At 42.9% G+C, this 27,248-nt stretch overlaps 2 protein-coding genes across 2 annotated transcripts; both read left to right on the top strand.

The window, feature by feature from the left end:
• Nucleotides 1-528: 528 nt before the first annotated feature.
• Nucleotides 529-12,205, top strand: PANX3 (pannexin 3). The gene is made up of 4 exons (XM_082342835.1): nt 529-6,159; nt 6,952-7,094; nt 9,429-9,643; nt 11,149-12,205. Exons 1-4 carry the CDS (start codon nt 5,979-5,981, stop codon nt 11,786-11,788), a joined length of 1,179 nt encoding a protein of 392 aa, XP_082198961.1. The 5' UTR covers nt 529-5,978; the 3' UTR covers nt 11,789-12,205.
• Nucleotides 12,206-15,758: 3,553 nt separating this feature from the next.
• Nucleotides 15,759-26,927, top strand: TBRG1 (transforming growth factor beta regulator 1). Its single transcript, XM_082341840.1, has 9 exons — nt 15,759-16,208; nt 17,892-17,962; nt 18,594-18,826; nt 19,410-19,546; nt 19,838-19,984; nt 23,326-23,423; nt 23,667-23,777; nt 24,156-24,301; nt 26,579-26,927. The coding sequence occupies exons 1-9, from the start codon at nt 16,059-16,061 to the stop codon at nt 26,722-26,724; spliced, it is 1,239 nt and encodes a 412-aa protein (XP_082197966.1). The 5' UTR covers nt 15,759-16,058; the 3' UTR covers nt 26,725-26,927.
• Nucleotides 26,928-27,248: the final 321 nt, after the last annotated feature.

Genomic DNA, 27,248 nt, shown 5'->3' on the forward strand with positions numbered 1-27,248 from the left:
CCCAGCTAAGCTGCTACCAAACTCCTGACCTACAGAAACTGGGAGATGATAATGTTTATTGTTTTAAGCTGATAAGCTTTGAAGTAATTTGTTACACAGAAATAATTAATGCACATATGAAGAGATATTCAACTCATGAATTATCAAGAGCAATGCAAATTAAAATAATGTGATATCACTTTATACCAACAGCTCTCAAACATTTAATCTCAGGACCCCTTTGCACTCTTTTTTTTTTTTTTTTAAACATCTTTATTGGAGTATAATTGCTTTACAATGGTGTGTTAGTTTCTGCTTTATAATAAAGTGAATCAGTTATACATATACATATGTTCCCATATCTCTTCCCTCTTGCATGTCCCTCCCTCCCACCCTCCCTATCCCACCCCTCTAGGTGGTCACAAAGCACCGAGCTGATCTCCCTGTGCTATGCGGCTGCTTTCCACTAGCTATCTATTTTACATTTGGTAGTGTATATATGTCCATGACACTCTCTCACCCTGTCACATCTAACCCCTTTGCACTCTTAAAAAATATCAAGGACCAAAGAGCTTTTATATATGTGAGATATATCAACTTATATTTACCATGTTAGAAATTACAACTGAAAATCTTTAAAGATTCATTTTAAAATAAGAATAACAAACCTATTACATAAATATTTTTGTGAAAAGTAACTATATTTTCCAAAATAAAACAAAAATTTAGTGAGAAGAGTGACACTGCTTTATAGTTTTGCAAATCTCTTTAATACCTGGCTTAATAAAAAACAGATGGAATTTCATATCTGCCTCTACATTCAACCCATTGAAAAATCACATAGCATGTAGCCTCCAGAAAAGTTTACATTCATTCAAGAATGAGAGTTAAAGACCAAATACTGCCAATATTAGTGTGAAAAGAGTTTTGACCTTGCAGGCCTCCTAAAAGGGCTTCAGGGACTCTCAGGGGTTCCTGGACCGCACCGTGAGAAGCCCTGCTTAACATCCAACAGAGTGACAAAAATTTTTAAGTTAGATGGTTCTAACTGTTGGTGAAGATGTGGAAATATAAGAAACTACGCATTACAGCCATTCTAGGAGCAATATGATATCACCTAAGACAAGTTAAGTATATGCTGCCCTACGATCTAGAAATTCCAGTCTTTGATGTATATCCCAATTGAATTCTGTCATAGAACCACAGGGGGAAATGTGCATTACTGTGGTATAAGGAGTACAGGCAAAATGAATACTCATCAACAGGCAAGCAAGTAGATAAAATGCAATGTTTTGCAACAATGGAAACAATATATTATCTGTGTACATAGCCACATTGATGGACTTTTAGGGGTAAAGAGACAAGTTTTTTTTAAAGTAAGAAACCATAAAATATAAAACATAAAATCATTTATATGTATTAAAATTATAATGCACAGACTTTCAGGCAAAGTTCAGTATGTTATAACAGGCAACTGTTCCTGCAGCCATAGCAGAAAAGGCTGTATTAATTACAAAAACTATGTTTTGTGGATATCAGGAAGTTGTGGAAGAAATGAAGACAAGATGAATTAAAATTCCACAGGAGATAGAACCATTTTGAGGTAAGAAGACAATCTTCAGGAAGTTTTCCCCTGGAGGAAGTTCCTGCTTCTGGGTGCCAACTCCCCGTTTGGTCTTGGTCCAAGCAGAGGGCTTCTGCCAGGGAAAAATGAACCATCAAAGCTTTTAGTGGTAGTTATAAGGTGGAGTGACAATAGGAAATTTTAGAGACTTCAAATGCATGCCCAGTCTTCCCCACAGGACGTTTCCTGAGCACTGGGGCTGTGTAGACTAGACTAAAAGCCTCTAAAATGCAAAGTGAAATCTCCTACACTCTGTGCTAATTATGAAACAACTACACTACAAAGGGAAGGGTCCTGCATTGAAGTCACTGAGGCAGTCTCTCCTTCAAAGCATTTGCCAGGTTGAGAAGCTAAATGCAGCAGGAGACTAACGAGCTACACTGAAATCCTCTGAAGGGGAAAATAGACCCCCTCACAGTCTTTCAGAGCTTAAGAGACAAAGACCCAACAGGCTCAATCAAAATCCTGGAAAGATCAGGCTCTAGGAATAGGAAAAACTAAATGTACACTGACTCTTACTAAAACCCCAGCGCAGACCTACGTCAGCTCAGACCCCGATTGGATTCAGTGGTCAGTTCCTCACCCTATATGACTAATAGAAGAAAGGGGAACCATCTTTGGTAAAAGACAGAATCATCCAGAGCATCTCTGGTTCCTATGGTCCTTTATCCACGGTGTTCAGCATACAATGCAAGTTCCAAACAGTAATTTTTGCAAAACGTAGACAGTAGAGCAGATCTACAGATTACCCCAATCCTGGAGTTAGCAATAAGGATTTAAAAATAACCCTGATTAATATGATGAAAAAATAGAAGACGGATAAATTAGATGAAAGTATGGAGATTTCATCAGAAAACTAGGATCTCTAAAAAGGAATAAAATGCAATCTTCTGGAGTGAAGACGTCCTAGTCCTGATGAGGTGTGGATTACACAGGTGTATGCATTTGTCAAAATCTGTGTATGAATACTTAAGCTTTGTGCATTTCATTGTACATAAATTTTACCTTAAAATAACAAACTGTAAACAAATATTGAAGTATAGTTAGTGATGTGTGTGCTGAAGTATTTAGGAAGAAGTATATCAATATTTACAATGTACTTTGAAGTATATCCAAAAAAAGAATTGAATGGTTTATGTGTGGATAGAGGGGTGGATAGAAAAATAGATACATAACAAAGCAAGCCAAATAAAATGTCATAGAATTAACTGTTATAGATGTTCACTGTAAAATTCTTTCAACTTTGCTGTATTTTTAAGTTTTTTTCATAATAAGATAGTAATACAATATGATGAGAGAATATTATGAATAATGGTATGCAAATAACTTTGACAATTTGGATGAAAATGGACAATTTCCTCAAAAATTATGGTTTAAAATATTCCACAAATTCTTTGACACTCCCTTAAAATGTGGAACCCAATTCCCATCCCCTTGAATGTAGGCTGGATTTCGTGACTTCCTTCTATTGAATAGGAAAAAAATAGAAGTAGCAGTTGAAACTTCAGAGGTTAAGTCATTAAAGCACGGCGGCTCCCGCTTTGCTCGGATCACCCAGTGAGAGGTGGGGAGGTAGGGAGAGACCCACCTGCTGAGGAACTGAGGCCTCCTGCCAACACCCAACAAGGAACTGAGACTCCTAGAAGATATAAATAAAACATATATCTGGTGATGGTCTCATATGCAGAATATAAAATTAAATTCTGCAAATCAATATTCAAAAGATATACAACCCAGGAGGAAAGCAGGCAAAAGACTTAAACATACACTTCACAAAAGAAGATTTCCAAATGGTCACAGTGGCCAACTGCATTCATCATCAGAGAAAACCCCAATCCAATGTCATTATACACCTTCCAAAATGGCCAGATTGTTTTTAATTACAAAAACATAAGGAAGTGGATAAAACAGGAGTCTCACAAACTGTTGATAAAAATGCAAATAAATATAACCACTTGGAAAACGAATAAAGATGAACATATGCAAAGCATTATGACCCAGAAATTCCAATACACCAATTTTCATGGGTATATAACCAACAGAAATGCATACATATTTTCACCATACGACACAAGTTAGAATGTTCACGGTAGAATTATTTTATAATAACCAGAAACTAGAACTTAAATGTCCATCAGTTGGTGAATGGACAAACAAGTTGTTGTATTTATGTGCAATAAAAAGGAATGGAAATCTGACACACACAGCAACGTGGATGAATCGCAGAAATATGTTGAGCAGAGAATCCAGACACACAAAAAAATATACATATGATTCCATTTATATAGAGCACAAAAACAGGAAATAAAATGGATTCTCATAGATACAATGTAGAGCAATAGAAGCCAAGCACAAAAGAGTATATACATATGATTCCATTTCTATAAAGCATAAGGAAGGCAAAATTAATCTATGCTATTAGAAGTTAGGATACTGATTATCCTTTGGGAAATGATGGTTATTAGAAAGGAGCACGAAGGTGGCTTCTGGGGTGTAAACTAAAGTTCTGTTTCTTGATCAGATGAAAATTTATGGAACATGTGTATATTAATGTATGTATATGGTACATCATTAAAATGTAAATTATTTTTAAAAGGCAAAAGAAAATACATGCATATGAACCAATAATATTTGGCAAAATACATTTGGCAAAAACACATATAATAAAAAGTTACAGAAAGGGGAGTGTGGAGAGGCTGATGGGGAGTAGAAATAAAGGATCCCTTCTCCCGCTGCCAGGCCTGGATCACTGCGATTAGTACACACAGGACAACTCTGATTCAGAGCTGGCCTCTAGCCCGGGGATGGGGACAGAGGCAGTGCCAGCCCACATACCATATATCTAAAAAATGAGAAGTTATACATCAAGCAAGCAAACTGTTAACTAAAATATGCTCTATATCTGCCTACCTTGACACATACACACACACACACACACACACACATACCCCTTCATAATGATCAGGAATGCCAGGTTCAAATTTAGAATCCTCAAACTGCCCAGATCCCTTCTTCCCAACCCAGCTAAGTCCCACGTTGCAAGAAGTCTCACAATTGCATGTGTGGACACCCAGGACTTCTAAATTCCATCCAAACCCCAACAATGAGCCATTCCTTAGGCCCAAGGGTGCACACCAGCAGCATGATCTGCCGATGGGAGAATGTACCTGAGGAAAAGGCCCTGGAAGCAGGCTGGGGCCATCTGGGCAGGGAATTACAGCATCCCTGGTGCTGGAAGAGTGGTCTAAGCGCATGGGCTCTGAATGAGCACATCCCCTTGGCCCCATGCACTCCTTGCCGTGTGGGAAGGCCACAGGCAAAGGGGACCAGTGTGAAAGCCAAGGTCAGGGCCTCTCTTGCCAAGTCTAAGGGCAGTACTAGAGAGAAGATTACCATATGCCCCAGTGTTTGCCTTTCCACCGACCAAACTCACCAAATTAAAGTAAGAGTTGACATTTACCCTACACTTTACAGTTTACAGTGCATCTTCCCATACAATACTCTTCATCAATCTTCACAGTTTTGTACAATCAATATAATACCATTTGACAGATGAGAATACAGAGCCAAAAGTGACTCCCCGCAGTCACGCGATAAAACACAAGTGCTGCTAGGTCTCCAGTGGGAGACTTTTCCCTCCAGATTTCAAAAGTCATGTTCTTTCTACTACTCAACACTGCCACCCATTCCTCAGCTTTCTAGAGAACTGACGGGAGCTTAAAAAAAAATTTTTTTTTTGTAAATATATGGAAATTGTAAATACATGGTTGAAACATTTTAGAAAAAGACCAGAGGCAGGGAAGGGAATGTAACACCAAACACAGATCAGTTTCTGGGAGAGAACCTGGGCCCAAAGCAAAAATCATCACTGGGACAAAGAATACTATGTAGGAGCAGCAACGCTAGCTGAGTCTTGGGGGCTCCATTCCCACCCCAAACCACAAAATGAGGGCCTTCAACACATTTAAGCAATCTCCACCCAAATTCCACACCAATTACATGGGGGACCTGCTCCACAGCCCTCCTCCTCTCCACCACCCCACCAAAAATACTTTATTAATGAGAGGGCAGCCTAAAGCCACGGGACTGCATCTGCTCGGGGACAATCCAGAGGGCAGCCTGGCACCAGCCCCAGCTGACACCCGACCCTCCTCCAGCGAGGACCCACTAGGCTATGCCTCCCTCTAATTACCAGGTGCCTGGCTCAGGGCCTGGCCAGTTATTTAGAGAACCAGCGCCCGCTCCTCACACAAATATCCGTGAGGCCAGGGCTGCAGGCACTGTCTGCTGAAAGCCTGCTGCCTGAAGCTGCCGCCTCCTGACTCCACTCTCCTGGGACCCCTCCTGCCACCCCCGTGCCCAAGCTCGGGGCATCATGTCGCTTGCACACACAGCTGCAGAGTACATGCTCTCGGATGCCCTGCTGCCCGACCGCAGGGGCCCCCGCCTCAAAGGACTGCGCCTGGAACTGCCCCTGGACCGCATGGTCAAGTTCGTAGCCGTGGGCTTCCCCTTGTTGCTGATGTCACTGGCATTTGCCCAGGAGTTCTCCTCTGGTAAGTGGCTTCCAAGACCCAGTGGGCCCTGAAGTGAGTCAGCCCCCACTGTCTAGATCGCATGACTCGGGCCGGGCATCACCCAAAAGGCAGACTATGCATCTGTTTGGGGCACCAGCAAAGCAGAGGTGTTAAAAAACTTTGAAAGTCATTTCTAAAATTTTCCAATAAGAAATATTTAGTCTTAATTTCAGTATTCATATGTTCTGTGTCATTGCAATGACTAAACTTTTATTTTGATTTTCATGTGGATGAAAGAGATTAGGATCCTATAATCTTTCCAGGACTTATGACCTCTAAAGGTCTTAATTAGCCAAGCTTCAGATAAATCTCCTATCTTCTTGGAGTCTTCTTCCTACTCCCCACCTCCAGGATTATTGACTTGAGAACATATTAAGTTAAGTGCCTGACAGAGTCTGGCGCATCACAGGTGCTGAATAAATCCACTCCTTCCTCTCCAAGAGCCCCAGCCCCGTGCACGAGCACTAACAAACACGTATACCCAGTGTTCTAGGTGCTAGATGAACACAGCAAATCTGCCACCTCTATTAAAGACAACGTGGACTTTCCCGAGAACTGGGATCGCTGGCTTTCTTTTCTGGCTGTGTGCTGAGCTCACCACCTTTCCCAGGGAGGTGTGTCAGCCTCCCACTGCCTCTTCGTTCACCCACAGTGCAGACCCAGAAACCTAGGGCCTGGGAAATGGCCAGAAAGCTCTTAGCTGCTTGTGCCCTGGATCCCCATTCCTCCACCCCCACTCAGGGCTGCCTCAAAGCTGTGTTCCTGTTCCAGGGTCTCCCATCAGCTGCTTCTGTCCCAGTAACTTCAGCATCCGGCAGGCTGCCTACGTGGACAGTTCCTGCTGGGACGCACTGGTTCACCATGAACAGGATGAGTCTGGCCAGTACAGGACGAAATCCCTCTGGCCTCACAAGGTAAAGCGGCAGGGGCTCTGTCAAGCCTGCCTCACGGCTGGGCGGAGGGGGGCAGAACTGCATCAAGAGGTTCTCTCCTGCCTGCCTCTGCTTTTTTATTTTGGTCATTGACTTTCACGTCTCAGGCATTCTTCAAATATCTGGTCATATTTGCTCACCCACTTTTATCTGATTGGAAGTTTTGTGCCTAGGGCTGAGGCTGTCAGTTCAAAGTAATCCCTTTGGGCCATTTCATTGGGAAAACCCCAGATATCAGCATCTGCAATCTGATATTCTGGGCTGGTCAGTTTTCCCAAGAAGAATCATTCAATCCCTAATTTGGGCGGAGGGGACAGCATGTGGTTGGTATCAAGCTCGTCTGCCAGCCCTCTGGGAACTCAGCCGTGGGTGTCAGCATTCACTACTCATTCAGCTCACCCCCGTTCTCAGTATGTTCCCCCTGCCCTCAATGGACCCAAGCGCAGAATCTGTCTGGTTTAACGTTTCCAAAGAATAAACCACAAGGGCGGTCGGCTGAGCGCACCATGTTTCAGAAAGGATCTGCGGGTCTGTTTTCTCGATATTCCTGTTTCCAGCCCCACCTGCAGCCCCATGTTCAGACGCACCTGGTACATCCCATCCCTGAGTCTTCCTGGTTCTGTGGTGAAAACAGCTTGGCTGTACCCACCTCAGCTCCTCATCCTCTCCGCGGGCTCGTACCTTCTATCACGCAGCGGCTTCCCAGCTTTCAGCACTTTGTTACTCTTGTCTCCTCTCCTGTTTCCTTTGTCCTTATAGGATTATGTCTTTTGGGTCCCTTTATTGTCATTCTAGTGGGGTTTCATGAGGGAGCAGAAGTAGTATGTATGTCCAAGGCGCAGTTTTAATCAGAAGTCACTCATAATGTTTTCTAGTTCTGTTCTAGTTCTAGTTTACAGGGCCTCAAAATGCCACAGTTCTAGGACCCAGACAAAACCAGAGACTTAATGGAAAGAGTTCATGAGGTGTCTGTCCCTGGAAGTGTTCAAGCAGGATCTAGATGGTAACAAGTTCAAAGTACTGCAGAGGGGATTCATATGTCAGAAAAGAGTCAAATTGTCGATCATCAGATGGCCTGAGTGCTCTTTCAGCCCAGATTCTCTGGCTCTGCTTTAAGCCTACTGAAACGGAAGCTCTAGGGTGAAAAGTTCATTTTCAAGAAACATCATTTCTTAGACAGGAGTGAAAAGGTTCTCATTTGCTCTCGTGGTCTAATATATCTTTCCTAGCCTGTCTCTCGTTTAGTTCAGAAACACACACACACGCACAGACACACACACACAAATCAAATAGCCTCCCTCTCTCTTTTTCTTCAAACTCTCCTCTAAACTAAAAAGCATCTATGGTTCAGGAGAAGCTATAGTCCAGCATTTCTTAAGGGAATAAGCCCCCAAATTGGACTGGCTGGTGCCAAACCCTGCTCACTCACCTGCTAGACACGTAGCCCTGTATCGGGCGCTTAACATTTTCATGCTTCAGTTTCTTGGTCTGTAAAACAGAGATACTGATAGTACCTGACTAAGAATGAATAATGCATGTTCAGTACCCAGCAAAAATGTAGCTTAACTGAGCCTCTACGAGTAGAGTTTTTACTGTGGGCAAAACAGTGGGTCCAACCTGTTAGGTGTGGTGAGTATGATAAGGAAACATAAGGAAAAGTCCTTTATCTAAGGTAGCAAATAGTGTAGTGGAGGACACCAGCTTTATGCATACCTCAATGTCAGCTTATACACATACAGACCAGAAACAGCCCCCAAGGATTCCAAGACAGTGCCTGATGGCGTAGTTTGGTCTTACCAAGAATCCAAAGATGAGAAAAGGCCATTGCCCATGAGAGAAGGCAGGGCAGGCTACGTGGAGGAAATGGGACCTGACCTCCTCTCTGGAGGGTCGCAGTAAAAGTCAGCCATGCCGGGGCCCCTGGCAGGACTTGGAAAGCTAATGGACTCTGGATGCCTGGAGCAGTCAGAGAAAGAAAAGTGGAAGATTGAGAATGAAGATGCTCTCCCCTAGGATGCCATGACCACCATTGGCCATGATCTCTAGTTAGCTACCCAGGCTAACATGCATGGAGAATGGGGACAGGTAGCTAGCGCTCCCTCTTGCTCTCTTTCTTTTCCTTCTTTCCTTCCTTCCTGTCTCTGTCTGTCTGTCTCTGTCTGTCTGTCTCTGTCTGTCTCTCTCTCTCTCGCTCTCTGCCCTCCCCTTCTGAGGCAGGAACCGGGGAATGAGAGCCCCTCACTCAGCACTCTGTCTGCAAGGTTGCAAGGTCTGGGCGCCCTGGGCCTCCCTCCTCAGCTCGCTCTCACCCTGCAGGCCCTCCCCTACTCCCTGCTGGCCCTGGCCGTGGCCATGTACCTGCCGGCTCTGCTGTGGCAGTACGCAGCCGTGCCGGCCCTCAGCTCAGATCTGCGGTTCATCATCAGCGAGCTGGACAAATCCTACAACCGCGCCATCCGCCTGGTGCAGCACATGCTGAAGATCTGGCAGGAGGACTCGGACCCGCATGCGTTCTGGGATGAGCTGGAGAAGTGAGTTGTCTCCTCCACTGCTTTCTGAAAGACTCGGTCGAGCCCTAAAATGGGAGCTTGCAGAGTAATCTTTAAACTATCCTCTGCGCCATGCTTCTCGAGAATTCAACGTTCTTAACACGTCACCGCATTGACTTTCTATCACCTCTGTACAGGGAGAGGGAAAGGACTCTGCCTCCAGTTTATAGGTGACTCCACTGAGTCACAGAGGGGTTAGCCTCTGAAAGACCACTTTTTCAGAACCCTGAATAGCTCCTCCCAGGCCTACAGAAAAAACATCCCAATTCTCCCAAATACTTTTCCTAGGCCCTCCACACACTGTCATCAACTACTTCCTCAGACTCCTGTCGAACAACTAAATGACAGAAACCTTCCACTCCACCTAGGCAGTCTCCTGCTTTCCTCCTGAACAAGCCATTCATTCATTTAAGCATTCATCTGTCATTTAGGAGCACCAGACACAGCTCTGGGTGCTGTGGACACGGGTGTGTGTGTGTGTGTGTGTGTGTGTGTGTGTGTGTGTGATGGGGGCGGGAGCTTATATTCTATTGAGGAAAAACAATCAGTGAATTAGCATAACACGTAAGTAAATTATATGGTAGAGGATAAGTGATATAAAGAAAACTAAGACAGGGGAAGGGGCTCAGGAAAGCTGGGAGGCGGAGGGGGGTGCAGTTTTAAATAGGGTGGCCAGGGCAGGCCCCCTCAGAGCACAGCTGAGCTAAGGTTAGAAACCATATTCTGCCTCAGGTTTGTGTACGTCTCTATCCTCTGAAAAGCTCCTCTCCTGTCTATCTTTCTGAACGCTGTCTACCTTTGGAAGGCCAATCTAAGACAATATTCTCTATAGAGGTTTCTGAACACTCCAGCTCACACTGTATGTCTGTCTCCTAACTTTTACAACTACCATGGTTTGTATCCATCATTTTAGCAACAGAACGAGCATTATTTTTATTTCCTATTTGCATGTTTCATCTGCCCCTTCCCTACAAGCCAGACTGCAAGCTTCTTCAGGGCAGAGACTGGATTACATCTACCTGAACACCACAGCTCTCAACGAACACTTGTTAGCAGATTTATTTCTATAAAATGAATGAACTGGCCTAAAAAAAAATCATACACAAAGGAAACAGACCAAGAACCAGAACGTGGTTATTTAGAATCCCAGTCCAGTGCTAAGTTAATAAGTCTTAATGCTTCTTAAGGATCCTGCTTCAGCTTAGAGATTTAGTCTGCCTTGCCAGGCAGAAATCCAGAGTGATCATTCATTATTCACTGATCATTCACTGGGTTTACTGCATTGCACTCATGTCTTGGAGAATTAAGATACACTCACACACCTCTTTTTGGGGAAAGGAGGGGTTATGCTCAAAGAAGGCAGATATTCCTGTGAGCCAATAATGTCGTGTTGCATACACAGATGCTGTTACTTCCCCACGTGGCTCTCTCAGGATACAGTTCTAAATGGTCCCTCCTAATCTTGCCTCCTTTCTTCCCCTGCCCAGGGCTCGGAAAGAACGATACTTTGAATTCCCCTTGCTAGAGCGGTACCTGGCCTGTAAGCAGCGCTCACACTCACTAGTGGCCGCCTACCTCCTGAGGAACTCCCTCTTGCTCTTCTTCACCTCGGCCACCTACCTATACCTTGGCCACTTCCACCTGGATGTCTTCTTCCAAGAGGAATTCAGCTGTTCCATCAAGACAGGGCTGCTACGTGGTGAGACCCACATCCCCGATCTGATCACATGCAGGCTGACCTCTTTGTCTGTCTTCCAGATTGTTAGTCTCTCCAGTGTAGCAATATACACCCTGTTGGTTCCAGTGATCATATACAACCTCACGCGGCTGTGTCGGTGGGACAAACGGCTCCTATCCATCTATGAGATGCTCCCGGCTTTTGACCTCCTCAGCAGAAAGATGCTGGGATGTCCCATCAATGATCTCAATGTGATCCTTCTTTTCCTCCGAGCCAACGTCTCTGAGCTCATCTCTTTTAGCTGGTTGAGTGTCCTGTGTGCGCTGAAGGACACAACCACCCAGAAGCACAACATTGACACAGTGGTGGATTTCATGACTTTATTGGCTGGCTTAGAACCCTCAAAACCTAAACATCTCACCCACGGGATGTGTGATGAAAATCCATAGTTAAGAAACCATGAAGCAAGAAGTTTTATGGAAAGTAAAAATCTCTCCCCTTCTTCACAAGTCTCACGCACTAATATACAAAAACACCCACTTTAGGATTGCTAAACTTGCATTTAGCTGAATCGAACATCCTGTATTATGTTATCCCAAAGGTGAGAAGATATAATCAATACATGGAAACAAATCTGAAAGTTGGAGCTGATGAGTCCAAAAGCTAAAAAAAATTAGATCTAGAGCTTAATATGAAGACAGAAGAAAAACTAAGACTAAAATTAAAATCTAGGGACTTCCCTGGCGGTCCAGTGGTTAAGACTCCGCACTCCCAATGCAGGGGGCATGGGTTCAATCCCTCGTCGGGGAACTAAGATCCCTCATGCTGCACAGCATGGCCAAAAAATAAAAAATTTAAAAATAAAAGTTACCATTATTTTTAAAAATTCAAAAAAATTAAAATCTAGACATTGTACAAAGGGAGAGGTTTCTACAGGCTATTAAATGGAGGAAGTTTCTTCTCACTGTATTTACGCCATGGCCTTCGTAGGATACACACTCAGTTTAGAGCAAGTGGGGTAATCTGGTAAGAGAATAAAGATATGAAATCCCTGGGAACCCTGTGGTGTGGCCTCAAACCCTAGGAATTCGCCCAGCTTGTTTTGTGGAAGTCACCAACTGTGCCCAGGGACCCTGTGGCCTGCAAGATGGGCCAAGAGATGCTGATGGCAGGAATTTGCCGTCTGCTCTTGGGGCTTAAGGAGAGCATAGAACAAGGCCAGGGCCGTGCATCAGCTGTGGGTGGAGCCTTGAGGTGTACAGATACGCTTTTTCATTGTGTAAACCAGGGACTCACTTCACCAAGGGCTGGGATTATGGGCTGCAGACTCCGTAATTCTTGATGGGCCCAGATATGCTTCTAATACCCCAGGGGATGCTCTACCTTCACTTACAGCCAATCACTGATAGCAACCATTTAGAACTAACCAGGATAAACAGTAAAGTGCTGTTGGGCCCCAACTCTCTCTTACCCATCTTAGCTTCTAACTCCCATTGCTATGCTTGGAACCTTGATCTGACTCCAAAGGCCATGCTTGGACCACAATACCATGCTGTCTCTCATTTGCTATTTCTTTGTAGAGCTGCACATTATGTATTTCTTCAGAGAATTTTTGCATAAGTCATTTAGACCCCTCTTCATATAGATAATTAGAAAAGTTAGACAAATTCAGATAAGTTTACCTAAAACAAGCAAAGGGGTCGATATACAGACATTCATCAATGGCTTCCTGTTGTCACCTGGTAAAAGCCTCACTCTTCAGTTGGTACACAAGACCTTCACAATCCAAGTCCTGCCTGCTCCTTCAGTTTCTCCTCTTGCCTCTGTCCACATACATCTTTCACTCTGATCAACAGCTTGCAGTTCCCACACTTCTCATGATGCTGAGCCTGTGAATATGCTGTCCCCACTGCCCAAGATGCCCTCCTCTGTCCTTCACTGGGCCGGCTGCTAGCTCTCCTTCAGAATCTGCCCAGGCATATTTCCTTCAGGAAGCCTTCCCAATCTCCCTCCTTCCCTAACTAGGTGCTGCCATATCATCCAATACCTACCTCTGAGATAAAACTTATTACACTTAATAATAATATTAATATAGCCCATGTATTTGTCTTTTCCTCTTAAATAAGTTTCCTAAAGGCTGTGTCATCATAGGCACTAATAAATAAATATTCTTCTGAATACATAGTGAATGAGTTGCTCAGGAACATTACATTGTCTGGAGAACACAAAACCAGCCACTAAAATACCCTGTATTGAAAAAGCTTTGTGCACAAACATGCACTTCACAGCAATTGATGACCAAAAAGTCAAACATGGAAATAAATAATTATGTAAAATTATTATGCCATAACTGCAATATTAAGCAGCCATCTAAAATAACATTTATAAAGAACTTATAATAGCACTACACAATGACTATGATAATGGTAAGTGAACAAATGAGGAAACATTCTGTTTGGTATGATCTAACCTATATAAAATGCGTTAAAATATTAAACATACAAACTACTACATATAAAATAGATAAGCAACAAGGATATATTGTCTAGCACAGGGAATCGTAGCCATTATCTTGTAATAACTTTGAATGGAGTATAATCTGCAAAAATACTGAATCACTATGCCCTACACCTGAAATTAATATTGTAAATCAACCATACTTCAATAAAAAACATACATGTTAAAAGTGATTCACTTCGTGTGGCAGCATTATGAATTTTAAAAAATCTTCTTTGCACTGTATTTTCTAAATTTCTAAATTTTGCATGAAATGTTTTAGAAATTGTGAGGAAATGTTTCTAATGAAATAAAGCCTGCAAGGACAAAATACAGCTGAACAGCAAATAAATCAGGCAGTTAGCAAATAAGGGTTAAAAAAAGAAGAAGAAGAAAGAAAGAAAATCTGTTAATCAGAACTACCTATATTTGGTTCCAAGGTAAAGTGCCAATCTATAGTATGAAAGGCATGATTATGGATATTTTGTAAACAAAGTATTCCTGGCAGTTTCCAAAAATGAATCTATATGGCTGCCTTGAGTATGTTTGTAAAAGCATACGGGAACCGTGAGTTCCAAAAGGACAGCTTTCAATATGAATGGACAAAAAGGACTCTCGTAATCTTTCTCTCTGTGTTAAAACCATTTTGTCAAGACTCTTGTCACTATTCTTACAATTCCAGAAATGAAGTACCTGGGTTATCGATTCTAAACCTCTTTTTTTGAACTGATTGTAAGTTACTTATTTTAGCGTTAGTTTTTTCTCCAGTAACTTACTGAACTTAGTGTTTTAACTCTGTACATATTTTCCTTAATTTCCGTATACAATTCTCGAAGTCTAAAATTTGAGTATATACAACAGTAATTATATATCAGTAGAGTACCTTTCAGTTTATAACTATCCACCTCATTATTCTAAAGACTATATTCAGTTTTGAGAGGAAAAACCTGTGACCCAGAGGCTCACTCAACTAGTTAGTGGCATTGCTGGGAGAAAAATGAATACTACAAGCCTCTGCCTTCCAGCCCAGCTCATTTACCAATACTGCATTCTAAAGAACTATTTATTTGATGATTAGACAGACCTTGGTTATAAAGTTAGAGCTATATACATATAAGTTTAGGTACAGAAACATATTTTTGGTTTCATTAGTCAAACATTTACTTGGTGCCTACTTAGTGCAAGCATGTTATTAAAAGTGCCGGTTAAATATTCCATCTTCCCTATTAAATCCTAATCTGAGAGCAGAGGATTTTTTTCTATTCACCACTGTAATCCCAGCTCCCAGTAAAAGGACAGCGTAACAGGCCCTCAAGAAACATCCATGCGAGCTGTACAAAGAAAGTAGGGAAAGCAGCAGTCCCAGCAATGCGTTGGAGTGCATCCTACAGTCGGGAAGGCCAGTCTGTAGCAAGTGCGTAAAAGTGGTGCTGAAACGCAGTGGGTGGGCTTCGGAAGCGTGTATGAGATTGGCTTCGGAAAGATTTTTGTGCGTTCCTCTTTAGCTCAACAATAACACGCCTCAGCTAAGCACACACACGCGAGTCTCAAGGAGTCGTTTCCAGCCGCCCTCCTCCTCACCAGGTTCTCCCCTTCCCCTCCCCTTCCTTTTCCCCTTCCCTTTCCCCTCCCATTCCCTTTCCCTCCCCTTTCTCCTCCCCTCCCCTTTCCCCTCCCCTTTCCTCCCCTTCCCCTCCCCTTTCCCCTCCCCTTCCCTCTCCCCTCCCCTTCCCTCTCCCCTCCCCTCCCCTCTCCCCTCCCCTTCCTTTTACCCTTTCCCCTCCCCTTTCCTTTACCCTTTCCCTCCCCTCCCCTTTCCCTCCCCTCCCCCCTTCCCCTCCCTCCCCTTTCCCCTCCCCTTTCCTTTACCCTTTCCCTCCCCTTCTCTTTCCCCTTCCCTCCCCTCTTCCCGAGCGGAGGATCGGCCGGACCGAGGGGACCCAGCTCCCAGCCCCGGAAGTTACGCGCGGCCGGCACCGTGACGTAAGTTCCGGTCACGGCTGACTTCCGAGGCAGACGCGGAAGTGCAGGGAGGCACCGGGAGCCGGGTTCAGTTGCAGGATTTCTGGCCCAGCCCTGCGCCTCGTGAATGTTCTAGAGAGGTCGATTCCTAGAGGCCCGCTTCCACCAGCCAAGACCACACAAAGCCGGCGCTAGGGGCCACTCCTCGGCCGAGGAGCTGATGCCGGCCGCTCCCTGGAGCCCCCGTAGCGGGGCCGGACCATGAGCCTGCTGGGCGGCCTGGCCTCCTCGCCGCGGGCCCCGCTGCAGTCCAGCAAGGCCAGGATGAAAAAGCTCCCGAAGAAGAGCCAGAACGAGAAGTACCGGCTCAAGTACCTGCGGCTGCGCAAAGCGGCCAAAGCCACGGTGTTTGTGAGTGTGACCGGCGCTCAGCCCCTCTCAGCCTCGAGCCTCTCCTAACTCGCGAAATCTTTCCCCGAACTGTTCCCCTTCCCAGAGTGACAGTATTAATATAGTGTTAGGTTTTACATTGTACATTACTTCTTGTTAGCCTCGTGCTTTGGACAAATTACGTAATTCCTGTAATCCTGTTTCCGCATCTGCAAATGAGAGCTAATAACTGCCTTGCAGACTTAATGAAGATTAAATGAGGAAAGTAAAGCGCTCGGTACCTAGAAGCTGTGCTAATAAGTTTTAGTCATTATCGTTATTACCGCAGAACTCTTGGAAATGCCTTTGAGCCTCCAGAGAAACCTGAGAATGAGGCTATTTTTAAAATAGCAGCACGGAAGCCCCGAGAGATGATTTGCTCGAGGGCACTATGTCAGAGCCCTGGCTCCAACTCAAACACCTGATTCTAGTTTCTTTAGTACTTCCATTACGCAGCCTGTTTCCCAAGCACCCCGCATACCCGTAACTGACCCCTTCCATGAACAGGCACATGAAGCTTTCAGTAATCCCCCTTTCTAACCTCTTTTGAGTCTTCCCGATCTTTTATTGTAGAGGCACTGGGTTTACTGAATGAATGAATGAAATGGTTTTCCAGCCGCAACTAAGTGTTATAATATTCTGGCTTGCTCAAGCTCACCTCAATGCTTGGAAGTAGCAGGTGTCTCAAATATCTCCCCACATCTGAATCACCACTACCATACCTCTTCTTCTACCAAAAGCTAGAACATCCCTCAGCTTTCTTGGAAGCATAAGGAAAGCTTTGGGAATCAGAGCATTCATTCCGAAAACATTTATTTGGCACTTGCCATGTACACTGGAGAGAAATAAGAAAAGCAGAATTGAGAGGATTTAGTATCTAATTATGTTACCTTTTATTCCCTAAATGTCAAAGGTACCTACAGCTTGGCACCTATGTTGTTAGGATACTGGTTCCACCAAGTCTAGGAAGAAGGTTTTGTGAAGAACAAGGATATTGTTTTGATCATTCAGAGTTTGAGGTCCCCACTCTGGCACATCCAGTTTGGAGCAGCCCCCTCAGGACTCATGCTTGGGAAATAGATTGAATCGTCAGTAGAGAAAGCTGATGCTTGAGTACACATAAATAGGTTATGAAATTTAAGAATTTTGTAGACTAGACTTGATTTTGTTCCATCCATATTTTCTCTTTAAGGTTCATACTGCATGGGATGCTTTGGGTTAGGTTCGCTTTGTAAGCTCCCCAAGAGTCAAGGCACTTGGGAATGGACCTTCCCCATATTTACAAGGGTTGAGTTTAAGCATCTATAATTTGAGCAGTATGCCCTTTTCTCTGCTAAAGGCTACCCTAATGAAGGTGACCATATGTCTTGGTTTGCCTAGGACAGCCCTACTTTGCCATATTGTTCTGGAAAAATCATTAATAGCTCCCCCTTTTCACTCGAAGGTGCACCAGTTTCTATAAATTATCTAATTACTCTGCCCACATTAGAACTTGACCCTACCTTTACTTATAGGTTTGTTTACAGTTTGTCTGCAAGGTAGACTAGCTCTTCCTTCTCACCCAGCAACACAGACTTCTTTGGTTTGGAATATAGCTCCTCTTCTCAGCATAATACTTTGATCTTTTATTCATTTTGTGTGACTATATTCAAAATTTTCTTCAAGGAAAATGCTGCTATTTGTGATGAAATTGCTCGTCTTGAGGAAAAATTTCTTAAAGCTAAAGAAGAAAGACGGTGAGCTGGTTCATGTTGTGTTCAGAATTACATTTTTTGGTGATTGATATGGTGTTACTGCTCCTAAGAATTTTCCTCCATCGGGATTTTTGTACTTTGCACAGCCCACTGGCCACTAATCTGGTACAGAGAAAGTCACAACCTATGGTACTGGTTCCTGTTTACCCAGGTCGTGTTGGACCATGATGATGAAACAGCTCTATTCATCTCTCTGACAAAACCCTCTTGCCACATCTTATAAGTAATTTTATTATAACTCTGCAGTTATAAAAGCCCAGGGATAAAAGAAACTGCATTTCATTCTACAGATGTTTATTCCATATGTAGTTCTCCGTGAGTATATGTACATGTGCAGTTCATGGTACGTGCCCTTCAGAAGCCTAACACCTTCCAACATCCAGTTAGAAGAGCTCTCCAGATGCAAAAGAGATATGCTATAATCTTTTATCCTTAGCTTTTTGAACTATTATTCTCTGGAGCTTCGTTTATCCCAGGGTCCAATAAGAACCTTATTTTTGTGAATGCAATAATCTTTGTATATAGTTCTGGCTTTTCGCAGTACTTGAATAAAATATGGAATTGTGATAAAACGGAAGCTCATACCTCTGCTCCCTTTCCTTCCCGACCTCAGGTACTTGCTAAAGAAGCTCCTCCAGCTCCAGGCTCTAACTGAAGGGGAAGCACAGGTTGCAGCTCCTTCCCACAGCTCCAGTTTGCCCCTGACTTACGGTGTGGCCAGCTCTGTGGGAACTATCCAGGGAGCTGGGCCGATTTCTGGGCCTAGCACTGGAGCTGAGGAACCATTTGGGAAGAAATCCAAGAAGGAGAAAAAAGAAAAAGGCAAAGAGAACAACAAACTGGAAGGTACCTTGGGGAGAGGATATCAGTTTCCCCAGTGGCTCAACGACTAATGATGAAGACCTGGTACTAACTGGTAGACACTCGGCCACAGAGATGACTTAAACTCTCACCCGGTCCTTAAGCAGCCCTGGTAGCCCTTGAAAACCAAGTGTCTTAAAGCCACTCCAGGTGGAGGAATTGCAGTTAGACCTGGTTAAACGTGATGGGAGCAGGCCAAGGCCTCCCCCTTCTCCTACACACCCGACTCTCTGGGTGCCTTCAGTTCAGTCTTTCCTAGAGGCAGGGAAATGGGCTTGGTGGCCTTTTGAGCACATAGATGACTTGGGAAATTGCTGACCTTATAAATGAAGTCAGAGGCTTTAAAAAAGTATAAGGCTTTTAGATACTAAGCACTGATACCAAAATTGGTTGCTGCCAGGTGGGGGGTTAGAAGGCTACTCAGGGCTTTGGGGAGAAGTCCCGTGCGCCCATTCAGTGAGTGTGTAGAGCCAGGATTGGCTTATTGCTCTTAGCATCGTGCAGAGTTTTCCCTTCCCCTCAACGCTGGGAAGGGCCTAAAGTGGGTGACCCCAGATTTGCGTTTCAGTTCTGAAGAAAACATCCAAGAAAAAGAAAATGGAGGCAGGTGCTCGCAAGCTGGTTCAGCCCATTGCCCTGGATCCCTCAGGACGGCCTGTGTTCCCCATCGGACTGGGGGGTCTAACAGTATATAGCCTGGGGGAGGTGAGTGAGACCAGCGATAAAGAGAGAGGAGAATCAGAAATACGGGAGTGGGGTTGAGCCTTCCCTCCCTGTTCCCGTTAGCAGCAGCCCCTTGCTGATCCAGACCCCAGAAAATCTCCAGTCCCTAGGAAACCAGGTCAGTTTTGTCTGCTACACATCCTACGCTCTTTCTCTCTCTGATTTGAGTCACTCTTTGCAGCCCCAAGGTGGTTCTAAAGGCTACCACAGTACCCTGGACTTCTACATTCTCTGGTGACCTCAGTGGCAGGTTGGGGGAATCTTTTTTTATAGATCATCACCGACCGACCTGGCTTCCATGACGAGGGTGCCATCTACCCTGTGGGCTACTGCAGTACTCGGGTATACGCCAGCATGAAGACCCCAGACCAGGAGTGTCTCTACACTTGTCAGATCAAGGACGGTGGCACACAGCCTCAGGTACCCACTCTAAGAATAACTGCTGGTTTTCTTTTTTTTTTTTTTTTGAGAACCTTCTCTGTGACACGCATTTAATATATATTACCTATTCAGACACTTTACAAGGTAGATAGTGTATAAGATGCAGAAAGTGATTGGCCCTCAGTCACACCTCTACTAATAAGTGATTTGAGCTGGGATGTAAATCTGCATTTGTGTGATTGTCCTACTGACACCCATTCCCTTGAACCGTGCTGGTGCTAATGTCAATATGGTGACCACATGAGGCCTGATCAAGCTGCTTGTTTGTAAAGTGCAGGCCTACATTCAGGGAAGATTAGTTTGACACTCTGCCAATTCAAGTGGGACCAAGATGGAGACAGCAGAGAAACCGCGTATTAGTTTCTGACTGCACGTAGTCTTGAGGACCTGGGAGACCTGAATCCTAGTTGTATTAAGTATCTTTGTTCATCCTTCTCAGTGCTGTGGTTCAAGACAGTTCACTTTCCCAGTCTCCTCTGATCATTGGGGGAAAATAGACCATTTTCAGAGTTCCAGGCTTCACTGTCTGATGATGTTACAGATCGCTAGAAAATGGGGTGGAAGGAGATAGAAGCAAGGGAAGGAACCTTTGAGCAGAAGCTGAGAGCCTGCCTGACACACGTGGACAGTATTGCATCACTCCTATCCTGGTTAGAACGCTGTCGGATGCAGCTGAGAGTTCGGATGACCTTGGCCATGCAGCATTTCTCTTTAGAAAGTGCTCTAACAGACAGACTCGATATTGTAGCAATAATTATAACAAATCTATACGTTCAAGGAAGATCTAATCAAAATCCTAATAGAATGTAAATGGTAATTGACAAGCTAGTCCTTAATTTCCTCTGAAAGACAAATTGCTAAAATATTAAAAAAAAAAAGTCTGTGGGGTTTTTTTTGTTTCCTTTATTAAGCCACTAACCCATCCAGACATTATTTTCAGGTACACATTGTGAGCTTTAATTTTTTTCCCCTAACATCAAGTGACACATTTAGTATATATTAAATACATATAATACTTGAGTATGTTTCCAGACGATTCTGTTTTATCTATTTGTCTATAAATGCCAGTATGACTTTTAATTGCTTTAGCTTTATAAAATGTTTTATACTATAAATATGTTAAAAAAATATAGAACAATGTATTTATAATCCTAGGGTGAGGTGAAAAGGTTTTCCTTAGCAAGATGTGAAAAGTAGAAGCCATAATGGAAAGTAGTAACAGATTTGACTATTAAAAATTTAAACACTTCTGAATGACAAAAACCACCATAATCAAAGTTAAAAGCGACAAACAAGAAGAAAATATGTAACAGTGGATTAATATCCAGATAAAGTGCTCTTATGGTCTAAGATAAAAAAGCAATCAGACGGGCTTCCCTGGTGGCGCAGTGGTTGAGAGTCTGCCTGCCAATGCAGGGGACGCGGGTTCAAGCCCTGGTCTGGGGGGATCCCACATGCCGCGGAGCAGCTGGGCCCGTGAGCCACAATTGCTGAGCCTGCGCATCTGGAGCCTGTGCTCCGCAACAAGAGAGGCCGTGATAGTGAGAGGCCCGTGCACCGCGATGAAGAGTGGCCCCCACTTGCCACAACTAGAGAAGGCCCTAGCACAGAAACGAAGACCCAACACAGCCATAAATAAATAAATAAATAAATTTTTAAAAAAATAAAAAATTAAAATTAAAAAAAAAAAAGCAATCAGATAAAACAGGCATTTCACAGAAACAGTGCAGATGGTCGATGAGAGCAGACCTTACTAGTAGTTAGGGAGATGCAAATAAAACAGATCTTATTTTTTCTCATAGGCAAATATAAGATAGATAATAGCAAATGTTGGCCAGCATGTAGGAAAATAAGTACAAATGGCATTAGTAGGAGGGAAAATTTGTAAAGTTCCTTTTTTTGGAAGGCAGCTGGGCAATATCAACAATTTTAATGTGTGACTCCTTTGATCCAGAATACTTCTTGATATTCTAGTATGTCTTAGAGAAATGTGCAAATGTGAACAAAAGAGTTACATATAACAATGTAATTGTGGCATTGTTTGCAATAGCAAGAAGTTAAAAGTAATCTAAATACCCACCAATAGGAGAATGGTTAAAAGTTAAGATATATCCACCTTGTGTAATATTATACAGCAGTTAAAAGAATGAAGTAGGGAAAGATCCCAAAACCAAAATACTACATTTTGGCCTTTTAATTGCTCTTTGCTGAAATAGAATATATAGTTTACACACAATATAAAAAATTGGAATTGGCATGATCAATACCAAATAGAAGAGCAATCCTGAAATATTTAAAGATAATTGTTTATAGTTTTTTCATGAATTAGCTGAGAAATCAGTATAAACCATCACAATGTTAAACTTGCAACATGTCACTGAAGTAACAAAATCATTGACTAAAACTACTCACAAGATAATTTATTATTGACAAAATTGAAAGAGCTCTAAAATTGACACAGGAAAATTGAATCAAATGAAATAACCACAGAAGAAAACTAACAGCAGTAGAAACTGTACTCAGTAAGGTTTGCTTTTTGGATTCTAAAAAAATGATCAATAATGCACATCACTGGGGGGGGGAAAGAAAAAAAAAAATATATATATATATATATATATATATATACAGAAAATTAATTCTGTGTGGAATAATTTTATTAAACATTGAAAAACTGGAAACTGCTTAACTGAACTTTATAGAAAACTAGTTAAGGAATTTAACTGACTAAACAGAACCTGTTACAGAAATTTTTTTTTTTTTTTTTTTTTGCAAAACGTCGTGAACTTTATAGAAAACTGGTCAAGGAATTGAGTTGGGTAGATAGCACTTGTTACAAAAATGCTTTCTTGGCAAAAATTCCTCAGTATTAGTATAATTTTGATTTAACAGTTTCTTTTTATAAATAAGATATTTTACAACTCAAAAAGTAAAGTGAAATGGCGATTTGCAGTCAAAATGGCCTGTACTCTTCCTAGGCATTGTAAAGTAAATCTAAGATTATGTGGAGAATGATTTCATTTGTTTTTAAAATACCATTTGTATTTATACTTACAAATGTAAGTAAGTGGATAAGAAAGCATCTGGAAAGGTATATAAGAAATTAAGTGTTGGCCTCTGGAGAGGAGTCAAGCAAAGAGTATAGAATTAAACAGTCAAAAGACTTTCTCTGTTTTCTTGGCTTGGAATTTCTAACAGCCCTCTAGGAATGGTACCCACCTCCTACCTGGTATACTCAGCTTCAGGTTCCAGAGTGAAGAAAGAGTAATAGCGGTAGTTCTTCTCCTTGAAGACTGATCTCATTGCTCCTTTATATTTCTCAGTTTGAAGTTGTTCCTGAAGATGATCCCCAGAATGCCATTGTCAGCTCTTCTGCAGATGCCTGTCATGCAGAACTGCTCAGGACCATAAGTGCTGCTATGTAAGTTGACCAACAGCTTGGAGACAGGCTAAAAAGATCACTTTGGGTACAGTGAGGCCTTCTCTCTTGCTTTTAATGAGTAGAGATCCCTTATTTTATAGAAAGCTATCCTGTGTCCTTCGAATGCCTTAGCAGCTACAGTCTCCAGAGTATCCAAGTTTGGAAAGCTTATTCCGTGTGTTCATACCCACATTCTCATCTCCCTCTCAGCTCTCAAGCTAAAATTCTCCCTCTCCTATTTAGGGGGAAACTAATGCCTAGCATGCATCCATCTGGAGCTGACTTTTTTGGGTTTTCTCATCCAACCATCCACAACCTGATCCAGAGTTGTCCAGGAGCTCGAAAATGCGTCAAGTAAGTGGGGTCAAATCCATTCCCTTGAAAGAAGCTCCATGATCAGTGGGCCAGGGACCTAAACTGGCGGTCACTGCTCTGCTCATTCATCTGTTTCATGAGCTGCTTCTGTGCACACGGCACAGTGAGCAGGAGCCAGCACCCCACTGTACTGACGTTATCATCTGTGTGCACCATGACAGCAAATGGATTGGGAAGTCCTGCAGAATAAGTGTCACTAAAGAAGCCTGTCTGTGTGCTTTTCATTTTTGGTTAGTTAATATGTTTTTCAGATATATATGGGAGAGACCTAAAGAAAAAAGTACCTGATCCCTTTGGAGGGAAGAATGGGTTGTATGGCCAACAGACAACTCAGTAATGATCCCTTTGGTCCTGCAGTTACCAGTGGGTGAAGTTTGACGTGTGCAAACCTGGAGACAGTCTGCTGCCGCCCCAAGGACAGCTAGAGAATGATGCAGCTACAAGCTTTGAAGCCTTTCAGAGACAGACCTTCCATAAAGATCATAATGATCCCATTCTACAAGGTATCTTTTATTTTTCCCTTGTGGTTTGAAAATTGACCATTTTTAGGCAACCCTCCCCTCTTTGTTCATCGCTGAGTATCCCATATCTGGGCAGTGAGTGATAGAAGCTTTCCCTGCTCCGGCCATGGGCAGCCCTCGCAGAAGTCACAGGGCGTGGCTGAGATCATGGTGAGGCAGGGCTCACCGAGAAACTAGGGCGTCTCATTTTCTAACCTAAATAAGACCTAAGCAGAATACAAGGGAATGTTTACTGTGGGACTGAAATTTCAGATGTAGTAAAGGGGATCAAGTCATGGCCTTGTCCTGCCTATGTTCCGTGGATTCCCTCCCACAAATGAGCGGAGCGATCAGGGGATCCGGCATAGAAGTCCTATAGGGAGAGCTCTGGACTCGAAATAAGAAGATAGAATTAACTTCTCTGTCTCTGCCTACTGTGCTGTGTAACCCTAGGCAAGTCACTTGATCTAGTTCAGCCAGTTTTCTTTTTTTTAAAATATGTTATTGAAGTATAGCTGATTAACAATGTTGTGTTAACTTCTGCTGTACAGCAGCAATTCAGTTACACACATATACTTTTTCATATTCTTTTCCATTATGTTTTATCACAGGATATTGAATGTAGTTCCCTGTGCTGTACAGTAGGACCTTGTTGTTCATCCATCCTGTATATACTGGTTTGCATGTGCTAGTCCCAAACTCCCAATCCTTCCCTCCCCCTTGGCAACTACAGGTCTTTTCTCTATGTCCGTGAGTCTTTGTTTCATAGATATGTTCATTTGTGTCATATTTTATATTCCACATATAAGTGATATCACATGGTATTTGTCTTTATCTTTCTGACTTACTTTGCTTAGTGTGATAATCTCTATGTCCATCCATGTTGCTGCAAATGGCATTATTTCATTCTTTTTTATGGCTAATATTCCTGTGTGTGTGTATGTGTATATACTACATCTTCTTTATTAATTCATCTGTCAGTGGCTTGGCTATTGTAAATAGTGCTGCTATGAACATAGGGGTGCATGTATCTTTTCGGATTATAGTTTTGTCTGAGTAAATGCCCAGGAGTGGGATTGCTGGGTCATATGGTAACTCTAGTTTTAGTTTTTTAAGGAACCTCCATACTGTTCTCTATAGTAGCTGTATCAATTTACATTCCCCCAACAGTGCAAGAGGGTTCCCTTTTTTCCATATCCTCTCCATTATTTATTTATTTACTTATTTATTTATTTTTATTTATGGCTGTGCTGGGTCTTTGTTTCTGTGCGAGGGCTTTCTCTAGTTGTGGCAAGCGGGGGCCACTCTTCATCGCGGTGCGTGGGCCTCTCACTATCGCGGCCTCTCTTGTTGCGGAGCACAGGCTCCAGACGCGCAGGCTCAGTAATTGTGGCTCACGGGTCTAGTTGCTCTGCGGCATGTGGGATCCTCCCAGACCAGGGCTCGAACCCGTGTCCCTTGCATTGACAGGCGGATTCTCAACCACTGCGCCACCAGGGAAGCCCTCCATTATTTATTGTTTGTAGATTTTTTGATGATCCATTCTGACTGGTGTGAGGTGATACCTCATTGTAGTTTTGATTTGAATTTCTCTAATGATTAGTGATATTGAGCATCTTTTCATGTGCCTCTTGGCCATCTGTATGTCTTCTTTGGAGAAATGTCTATTTAGGTCTTCGGCCCATTTTTTGATTGGGTTGTTTTTTTGTTTTTGAGTTGTATGAGCTGTTTGTATATTTTGGAACCTAAGCCCTTGTCAGTCGCATCATTTTCAAATATTTTCTCCCAGTCCATAGGTTGTCTTTTCATTTTGTTTATGGTTTCCTTTGCTGTGCAAAAACTTATGTTTGATTAGGTCCCATTTGTTTATTTTTGCTTTCATTTCTATTGCCTTGGGAGACTGACCTAAGAAAACATTGGTACGATTTATGTCCGAGAATGTTTTGCCTATGTTCTCTTCTAGGAGTTTTATGGTGTCATGTCTTATAATAAGTCTTAAAGCCATTTTGAGTTTATTTTTGTATGTGGTGTGAGGGTGTGTTGTAACTTCACTGATTTACATATGGCTGTCCAATTTTTCCAGTACCACTTGCTGTATTTCAGCCACAGTTTTCTTCATTGTAAAAGTAAATATCTGTCCTGTCTTACCAAACAAGGGCAAAACTGGGCTGACAGATGCAAAAGAGTTGAAAGAATTAGAAGGACATGTATGTGTCTGATCAGGCCAGTCTCCTGAGATTCCCAGGCAGCAATGGAACTTAAGGAACTTTTTTTCTCCAGGATCTTTGGACCTCCCAGAGCTTCAGCCTACAGCCTTTGTGTCTTCTTATCAACCCATGTTCCTGACACATGAACCCTTGGTAGATACCCACCTACGGCACCTGAAGGCTCCGTCGCAGTGTAGCCCAGCTCAGTCTTCAGATTGAACAGGAAGGGATCGATAACCACATCATTTTCATCAGGATGGATTTTTTAACTTAAACTAAAACTTAAGACTATATGGAAGAAGGCAGCGACTCAAGTGAAGAAGATAGTAAATTAACACATTTTGTCGCGGAGGTTCCCATGGTGACAGCTTTCCTGGGAAAAACTCAGCTGCTTTATTTTTAGTAATAAATTTTTCTTGACAGTTCTGCTTATTTTCATCTTGTTGTAATCAGGATGTAATCTTCTGGCTTAGCTCTGCCTGAGGTAAACTTAAGTCCTTTCTAAACCAGAGGGAGAGATGGCTGCTGACTCATGAGGAAGGTAGTAAGATTCTGACAACCTTGCACCCTTGATTCTGATCTAGGTCAGTGAATACTAAGTCGCAGCCCTGACAGCCAGCTGCTGCTTTATTTTCATGGCAGCGTCACCACAATCAAATCCTGCTTATCCCCAAGCTGCAAGGTCCAGTCCCGGGCCCACTGTGCATCTTTTTCACATTTCACAAGGGGATCAAAAAATCCTC

Source organism: Balaenoptera borealis (assembly GCF_965194805.1).
Source record: "Balaenoptera borealis genome assembly, chromosome: 11".
NCBI lineage: Eukaryota > Metazoa > Chordata > Mammalia > Artiodactyla > Balaenopteridae > Balaenoptera > Balaenoptera borealis.

Excerpts from the sequence above, each read along its gene's own strand:
- PANX3 (XM_082342835.1), top strand. The coding sequence starts at position 5,979 with ATGTCGCTTGCACACACAGCTGCAGAGTACATGCTCTCGGATGCCCTG. Across the intron at positions 6,160-6,951 it reads TGCCCAGGAGTTCTCCTCTG|GGTCTCCCATCAGCTGCTTC; the intron begins GTAAGTGGCTTC and ends TTCCTGTTCCAG. Across the intron at positions 9,644-11,148 it reads TTCTGGGATGAGCTGGAGAA|GGCTCGGAAAGAACGATACT; the intron begins GTGAGTTGTCTC and ends TCCCCTGCCCAG.
- TBRG1 (XM_082341840.1), top strand. The coding sequence starts at position 16,059 with ATGAGCCTGCTGGGCGGCCTGGCCTCCTCGCCGCGGGCCCCGCTGCAG. Across the intron at positions 16,209-17,891 it reads CGGCCAAAGCCACGGTGTTT|GAAAATGCTGCTATTTGTGA; the intron begins GTGAGTGTGACC and ends ATTTTCTTCAAG. Across the intron at positions 18,827-19,409 it reads AGAGAACAACAAACTGGAAG|TTCTGAAGAAAACATCCAAG; the intron begins GTACCTTGGGGA and ends TTTGCGTTTCAG.